The following is a 19,510-nucleotide window of genomic DNA, read 5'->3' on the forward strand; positions in this document are numbered from 1 at the left end:
GTGGAATTAAAAAACCACCTCATGAGAAACTAAGGGTGCGTTTAGTTGTGGAAAAATGGGCTGTTTTTCAGAAAAAATTTCCAAGAAAAATGAGAATTTTGAAAACGCGTTTAGTTCGTCTATTTTTCTAAATTTTTCACGGAAACTGAAAATTTTCCGTTTTCTAAAATTACAAAGAAGTTGCAAAATTTTGGAAAACTGATAATAATTGTTTTCCACATTTTTCTAATTCCAAAATTTTTCTAAAATATAAACACACACCCACTTCACCCCATCCACCTCTACCTACCCCCACCCACACACACACATACATACCTACCCCACACACACCCACCCGCACTCCCACAAACACACACACATACATACATACCCACTCACACACACACACACACACACCAACCCACACACACAAACATACATACCCCCCCCCCCCCACACACACACCCACCCACAAACACACACATACATACATACCCACCCACACACACACACCAACCCACACACATACACATACACATGCATACCCACCCACCCACAAACACACACACATACATACCCATACACACACACACGCACCCGCACCTGCACACACACACACGCACCCACACACATACACATACATACCCATCCACACACACACACATACATACCCACCCATACACACACACACCAACCCACACATACACACATACATACCCACCCACCCACACACAAACCCACACCTACCCCCACCCCCACCCTTATAAACACACACACACAAAAAACTACACCTACCCCCACAAACACACACTCGCACCCCCACGCACCCAACACCACCACGACAATCACCGACCTACCATCACCACCACCACCACCGCTGCCGCCACCATCACGACCACTGACACAATTGTCGCCGCCACCACCATCACCTGTCATCACCAGCACCGCCGTCGACCGCTACCGTCACCGCCCCCACCCACACCCTACCACCGCTATCGTTTTTTAAAAATGAAAACCGATAGAAAAGTACACAATTAAACACATTTTCTAATTTTCTAAAACTGAAAATGAAAAATGAATAAGTTTAACTAAATGCGTTTTCTAAATTTTTCAATGAAAAATGAAAACAGAAAACGAAAATTGAAAAGAGAAAACAAAAAACAGAAAATGAAAATTGTTTTTCCGTAACTAAACGCAACCTAAATCTTCATGTTGATTTCACTTCTCCTATTCCTCTCATTTATTTACATGCATTTAAAGATCCTAACTGGCTAAAGTCAATGAAAGAGGAATATTGTGCTCTTATTAAAAACAAAATGTGGGTTCTCGTACAGCGACCACAGGGTGCTAATATTATTAATTGCATTTAGTTATTTAAAAAAGAAACTTAACATGGATGGTACATTGTCTCGATACAAAGTTCTTCTTGTTGCAAATCGTCGTAGCCAGAGACCTGTCATTGATTGTGATAAGACTTTTAGTCCTGTTGTAAAACCTGCTTCTAATCGTAATGTTCCAAGCATTGCTGTCATACACCATTGGCCTATCCGATAGCTTGATGTGAATAATGCTTTTCTTCACAGTCACCTTGATGAGACGTTTATATGCAGCAACCACCAAGGTTTCGTGATCTAAACAAACCTGATCATGTTTTTCTTCTTCAGAGATCTTATATGGACTCAAACATGCGCCCCAGGCATGGTTTCAACACTTTTCTATGTTTATTACTTGCCTTGGTTTTACTAACAAGTGTGATTCTTCCATGTTTTTTAATGTAGCCCTTTTAGCGCTTTATCTTAAGAGGCCTTATACATTGTATTTGTATATAAATATTTGATTTAATGAAAGTATCTTCATGGGAAAATATCACGTTCCTAGTTTTTGTATTTATACATTGTATTTGTATTATGTTTTATTTTTAGTTACATAGGAGGCTTACCAACAAAATAATCTTTTTTTCTAGTTTTCAGTCTAATCTGGGTTTCACAGACACTAAACGGAGGACGAACTTTTTTTTATTTTTTTTATGAAGAGCTTTATAACCGGAATCAATTATATTGCTTTGATGTTAGATTACCAATTATGTATCGTGCTTATGTATCCTCCTAACATATGCTTGAACTAAAAACATGCAAACTATCTATATATTGCTTTTGCTAGACATTATTGTCGAGTCTCAACCATCTCGTAGATCATCATTTTGAAAATATTATACTCAAAGATTTATCACTGAGTGTAAGAAACACTCAAGTAAAGTTATACGTTATAGAGTTATGTGAGAAGCTCATTGTAGTCTACTGCTCCCATTACCTCAAGTTGAAAAATTGTTTTATTGTCTAAGCAACTTGCTTCAGGGGGATGGGGAGAGAGCTATCTCTCTTGTCAAAACAAGGTAAAATTGAAATTCAGTTAATAAGTGAATACAAGTGTTAAAACTGAATTATTTCGATTTGTCCACGCTTTCATCAATATGTTAATGTTTTCTATGTAGGTGTATACCAATCTTGAGGGGAATCGATCTCACGTTGTAAATACGGGATGGGCTATGCTAGCCCTCATTGATACTGACCAGGTATACACCCAAATTCACTGCCGATCTTTATCATTTTATTTTATCTTTCTGGTGTTTTTTCAAGTTGAATTAAAATGAAGAAAGCAAAAGAAAATGTTCTAAGTCATGTAGAGAAAAAAGTGTATGTTAATCCAAATACTCCAATAAATTTAGAAAACGCCCATGGCATCGAAGAATAACAATTACCAAATAAGATCCAAGGTTTATGGAATACCCTAATAGAACGAAAACTCAGTTGTATAGGCCTAATTATAAGGTATCTCATAAAAAAGCTTATTAGATACTTGTTTCCTAGAGTAGCTTCTAACATCATGTGTTCCTAAACTTGCATACAAGCTAGAGAATATATGTCTTCATTCCTAGCTTCGACACAAACTTCTTAAAGTTAGAGTTACTTAGTACCTTTGTAATAATATTAGCAACATAAACATGGTAGAATAGCAATCATACCATTTCGTTGTCAAATCATCAAGGATGATTTGTGGCACAAGTAGCTTCTTCCTTAGCCATCTACCATAATTTGGTCCCTAGCTTCTGAAATATTGACACTTCATTATGCTCATTGATCCATTGGATGTTATACCAAGAAACCACATTTTGTTTCATATTTCTCCATATAATAAGGTTTCCATTGATAAAAGGTGTCTTACTACGAAGTTGATCTTCCATCAATCACTAATTGTAGGTCAAAGTATTAGACCTATGGTTCTTTGATATATAGCATTGGACTCTATATGCTCCTAGTAAATAGAGTGTCCGTAATGGCATCTAAAACTATATAGGAGCTGCCTATATGTTCTCCACATATTTAGTGATTTTAAAATTGTCATAGGAGGAAGTTATGTTAGAGATGATGTGTAATTCAATTCTAGAGTACTTGTCATTTTCCGGTACTGCTAGTACTTTACTTACTTCCTTCAAGTGTTCCATACATGGATTGACAATATACTGTCTCAGCTTATACAATGAATGTGATGATAGATCACGTTCAGCTTAAATATTACATGCATTAAAAGTAGGAGGATATTTAATTTTTATTAAGAAATTGATAAAATGTATTTTTGTTAACATATCATAGAGCCTAATCCAGTTCCAAAATATAATTGAAGTCATCGTATACCAATAAGCTTAAAACGTAATATAATTATTATAATTGTAAATAATAGCATTATTAGGTAGGGATGTCAAAAAGTCCTGTGGAACCTTGTTCCCGTGGGGGCTCCATCCCGTTTGGAGGAAATTTTTAAAAAATATCAGGGGTCGGTACGGGGGCGGGGGCAAGGTTAACCCCCGTTTTAATTTGGGGGTGGGGTCGGGGTAGGCAATGCCGTCCCGAAACCCCCATGGAGACCCCGTTAATAAATTACACATATATTAATTATATAAATATAATAAATAATAACATGATTTCGATCTTCCAAAATTCATCAAAAACATGTTTTTAAGTTGTTAGTATAATGTTTTTAAGATGTTATTACTTTTTTATTTTTAACAAATAAAATTTTGCTATAAATAATTATTTGTTACTTAAAAAATAACTTCTTTTTTCATAAATAACAATTTCTTTTAGAAAAAAAAGGTAACCCAAAATCAATCGGGGGCGGGAGAATGGTAGCGGGGGTGGGGGTAATAAAGGGGATTCGGGGGCGGAGGCGGGGGTAGGAAGGCTGAACATCTCGGGGGCAGGAGCGGGGGCAGGGGATGCACTCTCCGTCCTGTTTGCCCCCGTTGACATCCCTAACCATATATATATATATATATATATATATATATATATATATATATATATATATATATATATATATATATATATATATATATATATATATATATACATACAACATGGAACCATATACATATCTCATAATTTATTTAAGTTTTAAATTATATAGGCAAAGAGAGACCAAACGCCATTGCACAACGCAGCAAAACTATTGATTAACTCTCATATGGGAAATGAGATTTTCCACAACAGGTAATATCACTTGTCAATTTCATTGTCTTTGAGTAAGAAATTATATATATATATATATATATATATATATATATATATATATATATATATATATATATATATATATATATATATATATATATATATATATATATATATATATATATATATATATATATATATATATATATATAAAGTAATTGTGAGAATTAAAAAAACATGTGAACTTTCCAACTCATAATCAGTTCATCATTTTTTAAAAGTAAAAACATCAACCTTCTCCAGATGGTGCATTTAAGTCATATCTACAGTCAAAAAAAATGATTTGACAAGTTTTTTTTTTTTTTTATTTATATTGGAAATTTACATGTATGAACAATCAACAGTTATATTGACTCAACAGTCATATAGACTGCTGATGAGCGCAATCAACAGTTATGACTATTTATTGTGCTAATCAGTAGTCCATATGACTGCTGATTGTACATAAATCCATATTTCAAAAAAAACAAAAAAACAAAAAAAATTCAACAAATCTTTTTTAAGCCTAAATATGACTTACACGCACAATTTGGAGAAGATTGGTGTTTTGGTTTTGAAAAATAATGAGCTAATTATGATTTCGTAAGTTCTCACAAATCTTTTGGTTCTCAAAAGAACTTGGTTCTATGCCATCTAGTCTAAAAAATAGATTTAATTATGAGTTTGCAAGTTCTTACAAATCTTTTGGTTCTCGAAAGAACTTGAGAACAACTAATCTAAAAATCATTTTTCAAAATCAAACCACAAATATTAACGAAATCTAACGTCTAGGCCATATCTAGTCTAAAAAAATGATTTAACGATTTTTTTTGGATGTTGATTTTTTTTACTGCTGATTCATATATATATATATATATATATATATATATATATATATATATATATATATATATATATATATATATATATATATATATATATATATATATATATATATATATTGATCATTTAAGAACTCAGAAATAGGAACCACTAGAACAAATCGTGACCGCTTATCATAGAAAATGAAAGGTTGAGATTTAATCCTAAAATTTGACTAGTTCTAAAAAAACGAGGGACTGGGTATGAAATTATTGGAAAATGGCTTGGAATCTAATAATAATTGAGGGTATTATAGTAACATGAATGAAGCATTTTATGCTCCTACCCTCTCACCCAAGGTGGCGACTTTCATCTCTCCATGTTGTTGTGTTACTGGTTGAAACATATATTTTATTTAATCTGTTTTGTTTTTAGCAATAACTTTTTTTTTTCAATGAAACAATATTTCTAACAAACCAAAGTTTTATAAATTTAATTCTCTACAAGATGAGCATAATCATGAAGATTTGCAAAGATTATTCTTTTAGCTTTTATTATTTATAAAAAAAAACCCCCCGAAAAAAAAAATTCTCCAAAAATTTAAAATTATAAACAATACTTCTACTAACAATACGAATGAGTTTGTAAAAAGAATTTTTAGAAAATAAAGAGTTTTAGATACCAAGCTTGATTTTAAAAGATTGAAAGTTTTTTAAAAAAAATATTTAACATAATATGATCCAAATTAAGACGATTCAAAATATTTATTATTCAAAAATATTATGATTCAACTTGTTTATGATAATTAACTTGTTATGATTTAAAAATATTTTGATTCAAATATTTTATGATCCTTAATTATTATATCTTTTATGATTCAAAATTAAAGGATTCAAAACATACAATGATTCAAATATTATATTGAAGACACACTTTATTTTGTTTAATATATTATGATCCACTATCATATGATTCATAAATGATATGATCCAAATTACTATAATTCAAAATGATATGATCCAAAATTTTATGATTCGAAATGATATGATCAAAATTATATGATCTAAATTAAAATGATTCAAAATATATGATAATAATATGGTTATGATTCTAAACTCTTTATAATGGTTAAACATCACAAACTCTAACCAATATTTAATTAGAAAAAACAAAAAAAAACTTAAAAAACTGAAAAACCGAGTATATATTGATCATAAAACGTTTTTTTCTTAAAAAAACACTTTAAAAAAAGCGGGAAAAAAATTTAAAAACAAAAAAAAAAACTTAAAAACCGAATATACTATTACCTAAAAAAGTTTTTTTATATAAAAAAAATTAAAAATTAAAAAAAAAACGTAAAAGAAATGAAAAAAGTATTTAAATGACGTTCGATCGACGTTCGTCACACATGATTATTCAGTCGAGTCCGTATTATGTTTTCATGGATATGTGTGCGAACGCATCACAACCAACTAATCGGTCTGACATTTGTGTCATTGACGAAATGACTAGTGGAGAACAATTATCGTGGTTCATACCAATTTTTGGGTTCCTACCGGATCTGGACCCTATATATATATATATATATATATATATATATATATATATATTGTAACATCCATAAAAGTCATGATAAATTTAAATTTTTTAAAACCAACCCGAATTCACAAATTGTTTACAAACATAGTTTTCAAAACATTTTCAACATCAAAGTCTCTAAAAATCATGAGACAAAACATGAGGATGTGTAAGGTCATGCACTCGCCTTCCTGTGGTCATTTGTAGTACCTGAAAAATATCCCAAAACTGTAACCCAACACTTAGCGAGATCCACAAAAGTACAAACACAACACATAATCACAATAAAAAAACAACATGCATACGGAGCCTTCAGCCTGAATGGTACGCCCCACCGGCCTACAAACTATCTGATATGCTCACAGAACCTTCAGCATGACTGATACGCCTTACTAGGCCTTCAACCTATCTGGAACGTTCTTCGGGCCTTCGGCCAGACTGGTACGCCTCTCGGACCTGCAGTCTATCCAGGACGCCCTTGGTTTCTTGGCATTCAGTCTACTGGTATGCTTCAACCCAACCACACATAAACCATGTCGACATATACATAACAGATAAGCAGACATATAACTAGCCAACAGACAATCAGACAGATCTTATAGATCACTAAGCATAGCATCATCCTATATACCCGGATACAAATCTGACAGATCACTACAACATAGCGACATACGATAAACCAAGATAACAATCTAATGGGCTGACCTTGGTGCCTTCGAACCAAAAGTACAGTGAATAAAACTCACCTCACATAATGAACAGAAGTTGATGAGGTCTCGATTCTGAATCTCAGCTCTCTAACTAACACCTATTCCCACCAAATGACTAATTTCCTCAAAATCCCAAAATACCCTTAAGGTCAAACTTGGTCAAAGTCAAATTGGTCAAACCAACTAGGTCAACTAAGTCATCCCATCTGAGTCAACCCAACAGAGTGAACTCGAGCGAGTCAACTTAGGGTGCATATGTGGAGCGTACTCTGAAGGTACGTTGGGCGTACATGCAGCCTCGCACGTTGACCACCATCGAGGTGGTTGACCTCGTATGTAGGGCGTACTCCGAGTACGCGGGGGGTACTCCTCGGAAGTCCAAAATTCATTATGAGGTTAATGTCTTAAGCTCTGACGTCCACACTTCAGTTCCATAGCTAAAGTACTCTTAGGAGTCATAAAGTCTCTAACTTTATTACTTAGCATGATCAATAAGTGCTTAACTCAAGGTCTTATTCCATTAAGACTTTCTAAATGATACATGAAGCAAAACTAGCCATTTCGAACCCATTTTATGACTTAAGACTCCTCCTAGGGTCTGAATGGTCAGCTCAAAGGTCATGAACATGCCATGTTCAAGACCCAACCTATTGGGGCCAAAAAGCTCCATAAAGATATCCAAAACTAGACCGACATACTAGAGGGATAAAGTTTCAAGCTTTATACCTTAGGAAGGTTGTAAATGATGTAGAAATCCCATATCCAAGTGTTCCACTCCTTCCAGATGAGCTTGGCTTCCTTCTTTCTTCTTCTTAGGCACCAAAATACACACTCTAAGCTTGAAATTGCTCCTCAAGGTGAAACTAGGGTCGCAAATACATATGAGAGGGATGGATGCAGATAAGATGGATGAAATGAGGCCATAAGTTTGCTTAAATAAGAGTCACACCCTAAAAATTAGGGTTTCCTTATCTATCAAGTACGCCCATCCTACACCATGTATGCATGGCGTACTCCTTAGGACAAAATTACAAAATTACCAATAGGGCTCCTTTTGCACACTTTCTTGAACTTAGGGATCAAAATGCATCATAATTAAATTATAGGGTTGAATTTAGAAGTACCTACTCATCGGGATGTTACAATTTTCCCTCACTTGGTTTATACTTTGTTCTCAAAGTATTCTGCGAAGAATAACTCAGGATAATGCTCCCGCATCTCAGCCACTGGTTCCCAGGTCCACTCAGAGCCTCTCTAATGCTTCCACTATACCTTTACCAAAGGTATCTTCTTGTTGCGCAAGACCTTCATATTTCTCTCCAATATAGCTATCGGCCTCTCAACATAGTTCAGGCACTCATTGACCTGAATATCACCCAAGGAAATCACCGCCTCATCATCCAATATGCGATTTTGCAACTGCGAAACATGGAATGTGCTGTGAAGCTGACTAAGCTCCTCAGGTAGATCCAACTTGTAAGCTACCTTTCCAGGCTTAGCAATCACCCAGAAAATCCCAATATACCAGGGACCCAACATCCCCCTCTTCCAGAAGCATATCACCCCTTTCCAAGGTGAGACCTTCAGTAATGCCATGTTACCGACCTGAAACTCAAACTCGGATTGACGCCTGTCAGCATAGATTTTCTGCCGACTCTGTGTTGTTTGCAGTCTCTGCATGATCTGCTGGATAAGCTCTGTGGTTTGAAGGAAAACTTCGGTCCTTCCATAACCCTATGACCAACCTCCCCCAACAAACCAGAGTACGACATCTCCGACTATACAAGAGGTCAAAAGGCGAAGCAAAAATGTTGGAGTGATAATTGTTGTTGTAGGAGAACTTCACAAGAGGTCGGTAGGAATCCCAACTCCCACCAAAATTAATAGCACATGCCTGCAACCTATCCTCAAGGGTCTATATCGTCCGCTCACTCTGGCAGTCGGTCTGCAGATGGTAAGCAGTGCTGAAATGTAACCTTGTGCCCAGTTCCTCGTGGAACATCTGCCTGAAACAAGGGAGAACGGAACCCCATGATGATCAACGATCTCCCTAACATACACATCGGCCAACTTTTCAGCCGAAGAGCTCTCCCAGATAGGAAAAGTAGGCACTCTTGATCAATCGATCCACGATGACCCGTATAGCATCAAAACCCTTCGCAATCTTCGGTAACTTAGTGATAAAATATATAGTGATCTACTCCTATTTCTACATGGGAACCTACAGATGTTGTAGCTTGCCATGCGGCGTCTAATTCTCGGGCTTGACCAATCTACAGGTTAAGCACCTCTCGACATACCAAACTATATCTCTCTTCATACACAAACACCAATATCTCAATCTCAAATCCCGGTACATCTTGATGGCCCCAGGTGAATAGAAATGTGAGACTTATGAGCCTCCTCTAGCACAATCTGCCTGATCCCACCCAAAAGTGGAACCCAAACCTGACCACACCGGGTCAACAACCCGTGAGAAACCGGTCGATCTCACCCTTGATCCTTTCATGTTTCCAGTTTTCCTTCCGAACTCCTTCAACCCGAGCCTCTATAGTCAAACAGATATCCTTATACACATCTCCCCGAGCGAAGATCCAGGTGACTTGCGGCTCAAAGCATCCACTACCACATTCACTTTACCCGGATGGTAAAGGATCTCACAGTTATAATCCATGACCATGTCCAGCCACCTGTGCTGCCTAATGTTCAGGTTCGACTGATCCATAAGACGTCTCAAACTATTATGATCCGTGTAAACCGTACAAAGGAACCCATAAAGATAATGTCTCCAAATCTTGAAGGAAAAACCATTGCCCCCAACTTAATGTATCAACCACATAAGCCAGATAATCGAAACACCCGTGCTGAATATAATGTCGAGCCCTGGTTGCCGAACAAAACCCTTAACCAATCCGAGTTCCCTCCACCTAGATAACAAGTTCTCCCCCACTTGGGGTTCGAAGTACCACTAGCTGGCCCTCACAATCATTCATGGCACCAAACTTACTTAGCCAGCCCATACTCACTATCACGCACACATCCCCCATGGAGATGGGGATCAGATCAATCGGATAAGGCACTCTGAAGATCTCTAATACATAACCCTAATAATACAGATGCAGAAACCATGTGTTCGTTGGCGATAGAAACCCACAATGGACAGTCTAACTCCCCAATAGGCATATCAAACTCCTTACTGAATGATTGATATATAAAGGACCGACTCGTGCCTGAGTCAAATAAAACAAGAGCAAGCAAAGAGTTCATTAACGATGTACCTATCAGGGGTATATATATATCAGCAAACATAAAACATAATCAATAGAAAAATAAATAGAAACATACCGGTGATGACATCTGGAGCTGCTCTGGCCTCCTCAGTAGTGAGCTGGAAAGCACAACCTCGAGCCCTTTGGGGCTCCGCCTTCCCCTAGTGCCCATCGGTGGTCCTCAAAGTAGTGGGAACGGGGGCCTTCACCGGCTTGGCGGTGAACAATAAACCGTTAACCTTCACATGGGAAACCTGATCACAGTTGTAGCAAATTCTAGCACTTGGAACTGGGCTGTCTGACAAAAATCCCTTGCATAGTGCCCTTCCTTGCCACATTTTTGGCATACATAGCCTGATTGATAGACCCTCTCATGAACCGTGCCACACTTCCCACAACTGTGGCCCCTATGACCTCCAAAATCTAGTATCAGCGGCCTTGAATCGCTTCATTGTCTGGAGATCCATCTCAATCTCACGCCACTTAGTGGCCTCCTACAACTCCAACAAAGAACCATAATGCTTAGTGGATACAAACTGTCTGATATCCGTCTTGATCACGCTCAAGTAATGGGTCATCTAAGCTTGCTCAGAAGTAGAAAAATCAGGACAAAACATGGCCGTCTCTATGAACATCTTGGTGATCTCCATCACCGACTCAGTCCCCTGTCTCAAACCCAAGTACTCCTGGTCCATCTCTCACGCTCCACCCTTGGAACATATCTAGAATGGAACATCTACAAGAACTGCTCCCAAGTCACAACAGCTCTCTAATCAAAAGAATACGAGCTAGTAACAATCATCCACCAATCCTTCGCTCCGGACCGCAAAAGGTTCAGAGCGCTCTTGAACCTCTGGTCAGCTAGGCAAGAGCAAATGAAGAAACATCCCTCGATGTCAGACAAACACCTCATGGCTATGATCAGATCTTGAACTCCATCAAATGTTAGGGGCTTTGTATTGTCATAGTCCTGATATTGAAAGGATTTCCTAGCACCAATCCCTGCATCCGTAACGGTTGCGGTGGCTACAGCAACATCAGTCTCAGAAAAATCAACATAACGCTCATCAAAATACTCCACCATGGCGGTCTTAATAGACCCAAACATCTTTGGAAACTGTGCTCGAAAGTGAGCAACAACCTCTTCCTGAAGGATCTCCCTAATACTGTCCTTGGATATAGCTTGCCCACTCTAGCCACTTATCCCTGATCCTGATCCGGATCCTGCTTCGAAACGCCGTGTCATCACCATACTGAAAATAAACCATGGAGATATCAGATAACATGCATATCATATATGGGGAACCAACTCCCAACAAAGCCCTATGGTTGTGACTTCCCTATTACACGTACGGGTCATATGCTTCCAGTAGTACGGGCCTATACTACCTACTACACCTACCCATATTTGTCTCAAGGATCATCTCATAAACACTAAAATACACACTAGAAAACGCATACACTCAATCCTCACTCCCGAGAGGAAGGCTAAACAATACGAAACTGGCCGACTGATCCCAGACAACTCATCCATGAAACTTCCACCAACCCTGCAACACTCGTGTATGCTAATCATACATAACACTAGAACCGATAGACTGTTGAACATCTGATCCTACCCCTAAGCCCTTCATCAACCAAGAACAAGAAATAAGGTCAAACAAAACATTCTCAGGCTAACGAATCTTAGTAATGTATAATTATGATGCATACACTAAGTAACTACAATAAAGATGTTAATTTCATATAAGGAAGAACCCTAGGCTATCAAGCATCATATAATCAGAAAATTCTATCATCCAATTCCTGAAGATCCATAACTAGCATGTTGTTCTAACATGTCACAAGATCAAATAACATTGTGGTAATTTGGGGTCTACTTACTGGCTCCGACTGATCGTACATATCGTATACTCTTTTATTATTTTGAGAACAATTTGAAAATCATTTTTAAAATATTTTTCCTTAGTTTAAGACTGGATTCGCATGAGTGTTCCTCCAATTCACTCAAACCAAGGCTTTGATACAAACTTGTAACATCCATAAAAATCATGATAAATTTAAACCTTTTAAAACCAACCCAAATTCACAAATTGTTTACAAATATAGTTTTCAAAACATTTTCAACATTAGAGTCTCAAAAAATCATAAGACAAAATAGAAGGATGTGTATGGTGATGCCTTCACCTTCCTTCGTTCATCTGAAGTACCTGAAACACAACCCAAAACAGTAAGCTAACACTTAGCGAGATCCCCCAAAGTACCAACACAATACATAATCATAATAACAAACAACATGCTGATAGAGCCTTCAGCCTGACTGGTATGCCCCACCGGACTACAGACTATCTGGTATGCTCACATACCCTTTAGCATCACTGGTATGCCTCAGCCTATCTGGAAGGTTCCCCGAGACTTCAACCTAACTGATATGCCTCTCGGGCCTACAGTCTATCCGAGACGCCTTGGGTCTCTTGGCCTTCAATCTACACTAGTCCGACTTAACCCAACCACACATAAACCATGTTGACATATACATAACAAATAAGCATACATATGACCAGTCAATAGACAATCAGACAGATCCTACGGATCACTAAGCATAGTATTATCCTATATAGCCAGATACACATCTAACAGATCACTACAATATACCAACATACGATTAACCAGGATAATAATCCAAGGGGCCAACCTTGGTGCCTTCGATCGAAAGTACAGTGAGGAAAACTCACCTCACAAACTGAACATGAGCTGATAAGGTCTCGCCTCCGAATCTCGGATCTCTAACTAACACCTGTACCCACCAAATGACGAATTTCCATCAAAATACCCAAAATACCCTTAAGGTCAAACTTGGTTAAAGTCAAATTGGTCAAACCAACTAGGTCAACCGAGTCAATCCACCTGAGTGAACTCAACCAAGTCAACTTAGGGTACGTACTCGGGGCGTACTCCGAAGGTACGCTGGGCATACATGCAACCTTGCACGTTGACCACCATCGGGGTGGTTGACCTCGTATACAGGGCGTACTCTAAGTGCAGGGGACATACCCCTCGGAAGTCTAAAATCTATTAAAAGCTTAATGGATTAAGCTCTTATGTTTATACTTCAGATCCATGGCTAAAATACTCTTAGGAGCCATAAAGTCTCTAACTTTATTACATAGCATGATCAATAAGTGCTTAACTCAAGGTCTTACTCCATTAAGACCTTCTAAATGATGCAAGAAGCAAAACTAGCGATTTGGAACCCATATTTATGACTTAAGACCCCTCATAAGGTCCGAAAGGTTAACTCGAAGATCAAGAACTTGCCATGTTCAAGATCTAACCTTTTCGGACCAAAAAGCTCCAGAAGACATATAGAATTAGATGTAGATGCTAGAGGGATAAAGTTGTAGGCTTTATACCTTAGGAAGGTTACAAATGATGTAGAAATCCTAGATCCAAGTGTTCCACTCCTTCAAGATGAGCTTGGCTTCCTTCCTTCTTCTTCTAAGGCACCAAAATACAAACTCTAAGCTTGAAAATGCTCTGTAAGGCGAAACTAGGGTTGGAAAGATGTATGAGAGGGATGGAGACATATAAGGTGGATGAAATGAGGCCATAAGTATGCTTAAATACGAATCACACCCTAAAAATTAGGGTTTTCTTATATGGAAAGTACGTTGAGTGTACTAGGGTGTGCCCCAGTACACTCAACGTACACCACTTACACACGATGTACCCCCAAGGCCAAAATTAGAAAATACCACAAGGGGTCTTTTTGCACACTTTTTTTTTTGAAGTTACGGACCAAAATGCTACATAATTAATCAACAGTCATATGGACTACTGATGAGCACAATAATCAGTCCATATGGCTGTTGATTGTACACATCCACAATTAATATGACTGCTGATTGTGCACATTTAATATATATATATATATATATACACACACACACACACGCACACACACATAGAGAAAGAGAGAGAGAGACACACACACACACACAGAGAGAGAGAGAGAGCAAGTTCTTACAGAAGCAAAAGCTTTGTAACAACTTGTGAACTCATAATCAACCCATCATTTTTCAACACCAAAAACAAAAATGTTCTCCAAATCGTGTATCTAAGCCATATCTAGGCTTAAAAAAGATTTGATGTTTTTTTTTTTGTTTTTTTTGTATGACTGCTGAAGAGCACAATCAGCATTTGTAAGGACTGCTGCTGACCACAATCAACAGTTATATGGACTACTGATGAGCACAACCAGCCGTCCATATGACTGCTGATTGTGCACATACACAATCAATATGACTGCTGATTGTGCACATCCGCAATCACTATGACTGCTGATTGTGCTCATCAGTAGTCCGTACAACTGTTGATTATGCATACATCCAAATTTCGAAAATAATTTAATAAATTGTCAAATCTTTTTTTTCTTTTTTTAGCCTAGATATGACTTAGATGTACCATTTGGAGAAGATTGGTGTTTTTGGTGTTGAAAAATGATGAGTTGATTATGAGTCTAAGAATTCCATCACTGTTAAAATACTTCAATCTTTTTATTTTCTAAAAAGTTAATTTAATTCTTAATTCCTTTCTACATAAAAAATAACTTTAGAATTTTTTTGCTTTCAAAAAGTAACATTTCCATTCTAATATGTATAACTTATTTTTAGCTAAATATAGTTGATCTTTTTTTTCGTGAATAAAAAATTAATAAACCGTAGTTTATAATATTTTTCAATATTAGAAAAATTCTTTTATCAAAGGACTTCTAACCCAGCGGTATCAGGTGTTGACTTCTTTTCTTGATGTTGAGGGTTAAAGTCTCGGACACATAAAGTAAATATAGGAGTAGTTTAGAATTATATTATATTTGACGTTCAATATAAATAAATAAATTCTTTATGCAAATTTATATTACTTGTTATTTACCGTCTGAATCATTTTGGTACATTTACAAAACTTGAACGTAAATATAAAAAGTAACTGAAACTAAATTTCATTCTTTTTCTTCCAAAAAAACGTATGAAAAAAATTATTCCTTGAAATTCCTAATTCGTTTGACATGTTCAGATTACCAGCAAAGCATTCTTTGAACAAAATGCATTGGATTGTTATATTTTCAAATTGATGATAAGAAAAAAGTAAAGCGATCCATGGCTGAAAAAATGTTGTAAATTTTGCAGGAGATTATCGGGGTTTTTAATAGGAACTGCATGCTTACATATGCTGCATTTAGAAACATCTTCCCAATTTGGGCCTTGGGAGAATACAAATGTCGGGTACTTCAGGTGCCAAGCTAAAATTACTTTAATGGTAATTATCTTCCATTCATTTGTATCGCGTTTGAACTTGAAAAGAGTCTTGAAATGGTCTCTTTTGAAGAAACTTACGAACTGGAATTTGTTGAGAAACAAAATGGGGTATTCGTCAAAATGAGATCTCTCTTTTTCTATTTTTTGTCTCCAAGATTTATATATTCAAGTGCTATGTTATAGGGGTGCTCTTAGGCCATCTAAAAAGAAAGGGAGCAAACTTTTGTACCTTCATGTAATCATTTTTATTAGAAATTTGGCAACACCAAGATGATACAAGAAGTAGAGTTTAAGTTTTTATAAATATATCTTTTCTTTAAATATAACAATAACTTTGTTGTTAAATTTAATATAATAATTCGTATACCGTATTGATATAATATATTGATTATTTTGAATTATATGATAATATATACATCTATTATAACTGGATAATCTCAATCGTTTGAATGATTTCTACCCGCAGGTTACATATGAATAAAATTAAATATAATATTGTTTAATGTCATTTATAGTTCTTTTTATTGTTCATTAATTTTTTAAAATTTATTTTCTTAATGTTTTAATTTCTATCATTATAATTATTTAAAACATCAAACATTGTTTTTTGATTTTAAAGGTAACAATATAATCATTTATATAAAGTTATTTTAACTATTGTTATTGTAAGTTATTTTAAGGTACTTATTTGAAAACTTTTAACGATTATAAAAATATTTTTAGAAAATATTTTAGGTAAATTGAGATTACAATTGAATTTTTGCATTTATCACTACAACTTATCATTTTTAACTATTTATAAAGTATTCTTTGGGTTTTTAAGTGGAATTAAATTTATATTTAAGTTGTCAATGTAATGTTTTATTTAAATTAACAATTTAATTATTTTTTTTCGAAACTGTTCAAAACTTGTGGCTTTAAACTGATAATGGTTTACATATAACAACATTTTAAATCTAATAAATTAAGTATAACATGTTAAAAGTTAAAGATATAACTTTAAAAGTAAAGGTAAATATATTATTTTAAAATTAAAATTTAGTTTATTTATGATTACACTTTAGGTATGATATTTATTTAACCTTGTTAACCAATTTATAATCATTATTAGAAAGACACTACAGTTTACTACTCTTAACTATTTACAAAATATTTTTTAGGTTGTTTAAGTTAAACTCAAATTTATATTTAAGTTGATCATGTAATGTTATATTCAAAATAATAATTTAAGTATTTTATACAAATTGTTCTAAAATTGTATCTTTAAAACGATAATGGTTTACATCCAAAAATATATTAAAACTAATAAATTGAGTATAATATGTTAAAAGTTAAAAAAATACTTAATAAGTAGAAGTGGATATATTATATTAATATTGAAATTTAGTTTATATGTGATTACACTGTAGGTATGATATTTATTTAACCTTATTAACCAACTTATAATTATTATTAGAAGGAAATTGAAAAGTCACGGGAGTTTCAAATGAATGTGGTGAAAGAAAAAAAAATACATGGGAGTTTCACATGAATGTGATGAAAGGAAAAATGCTCCTTTATAATATAGTATGATATGATGATATGATATGATGAGCAACGTGTTTTTGAGCTCTTTGTGAATTTATGATCAAATCGCAACAAATCTTAATTTCAGCTAAACTTAAAAGAGAGAGAGAGAGAGAGAGAGAGAGAGAGAGGTAACATATAGTTTCTATGGTTGAAGGTGGAGATAGCGTTGGTGTGTTTGGCTATCAACAACGAAAATAAATGTGAAGTAGTGTTTAAATTCTAGGATCGATAAGCGAGATTAAATTTTTTTTTTATTTCGAAACCAAGAAAAACATCGTGTCATCAAAAGGTTCTTCTAAGGGCTATTTATAGCCTTACAAGTTATCTAAAAAATAAGGCAACTCTAAAATAAACGAAAACTTCGAAATAAAAAGAATATGTCTTACAAAATCTTATTCACGCTAAAAATAAACCAAGAATAGTCATTCTTAGTCACCTTCCTAAGGTTCGCATTCGCAATGAGTCTTCCGGGTTTTGCATCCACTACTCAACACTTGTGATGGGTTGCGATCGTTAGCATCCATTTGTATCCGGTCGCATCCAACATGTGACTTAGACAATGAAAGGTTGCGATTTGCATTCGGATCATCCCATCCTCCTTTCAAAGGAATTGTCCTCAATTCAACTATTCCATCATCATCAAGATAAGGTGAAAGGTCTCCAACGTTCAATGTGGCATGAACTCCATAGTCACATGGAAGTTCAGCATTGTAGGCATTATCATTAACTCATCCTAGACTTTGCAAGGACCTTCAGCTCTTGGCATCAAGTTGTTCTTTCTTTTACTTAGGAAATGTTCCTTCCTCAAGTGCACCCACACTAAGTCTCGATTAGTAAATATTTGAGGCTTCTTGTTCTTATTCGACTTCTGCTTATAGTTCGCATTCACAACTTCATTGTGATTACAAATTTTCTCATGCAACTTCATCATCGACTTCAAGTTTGCTTCAGCATCCTTATGAACTATTTCTTCTTTTGGCAATGGAATTAGATCTAAGGGTAGATATGCATTAACACTATAGATAACCTCAAAAAGCGAATGTCCAGTTGCGAATGTAGGAGATCGATTATAAGCTGACTCAACATGAGCAAGCTTAATGTACCAATCTTTCTGAGTCTTAGTTACCAACCCTCACAAAAACGTGCCTAAAGTTTATTCGTAACTTCCATTAATAGGTGATGTGAAGTACTGGATAGTAGTTTCGTACCCACCTTCCTCCATAACGTATTCCAAAAAATAACTCAAAAACTTTGAATCTCGATCTAAAACAATAGTTTTTGGAATGTCATGCAAACGAACAATCTCCTTAAAGTATAAGTCAGCCATGTTTCTAGCATCATCAGTTTTGTTGCAGGCAACAAAATGAGCCATCTTGAAAAAAAGATCCACCATTACCATAATTGCATCCTTACTTCTTGAGTACGAGGAAAAGCAATAAAAAAAATCCATAGATACATCTTCCCAAGGATTATTAGGAACTGACAAAGGAGAGCACAACCCCAGGTTGAAGAAACTTTTGGACATTCAAAATGTCACGCACTTGTTCACGATGTTGGTCACATCCCCTAACATCTTCAACCAATAAAAAAGATCCTTCAAGATCTCCAAATTTTTAGTCATTCCGAAGTGTCTAACCATCCCTCCTGCATGAGCTTCTCTCACCAACAACTCACAAATCGCATGCTTCGGAACGCAAAGTCCACCTACACATTTTAAAAAC

The 19,510-nt window shown here is 35.5% G+C and overlaps 2 protein-coding genes across 2 annotated transcripts; both read left to right on the forward strand.

Moving 5' to 3' along the window:
* Positions 1–987: 987 nt before the first annotated feature.
* On the forward strand, positions 988–1,533 carry LOC145040580 (putative mitochondrial protein AtMg00820). Its single transcript, XM_078988491.1, has 3 exons — positions 988–1,005; positions 1,110–1,307; positions 1,363–1,533. Exons 1-3 carry the CDS (start codon positions 988–990, stop codon positions 1,531–1,533), a joined length of 387 nt encoding a protein of 128 aa, XP_078844617.1.
* A 779-nt stretch (positions 1,534–2,312) lies between these two features.
* On the forward strand, positions 2,313–16,494 carry LOC145039086 (cycloartenol Synthase-like). Its single transcript, XM_078987215.1, has 4 exons — positions 2,313–2,371; positions 2,471–2,551; positions 4,444–4,526; positions 16,092–16,494. The coding sequence occupies exons 2-4, from the start codon at positions 2,525–2,527 to the stop codon at positions 16,342–16,344; spliced, it is 363 nt and encodes a 120-aa protein (XP_078843341.1). The 5' UTR covers positions 2,313–2,371; positions 2,471–2,524; the 3' UTR covers positions 16,345–16,494.
* The last annotated feature ends 3,016 nt before the right edge of the window (positions 16,495–19,510 follow it).

The sequence above is a fragment of the Lactuca saligna genome, chromosome 4 (assembly GCF_052625555.1).
Source record: "Lactuca saligna cultivar CGN05327 chromosome 4, ASM5262555v1, whole genome shotgun sequence".
NCBI classification, from domain to species: domain Eukaryota; kingdom Viridiplantae; phylum Streptophyta; class Magnoliopsida; order Asterales; family Asteraceae; genus Lactuca; species Lactuca saligna.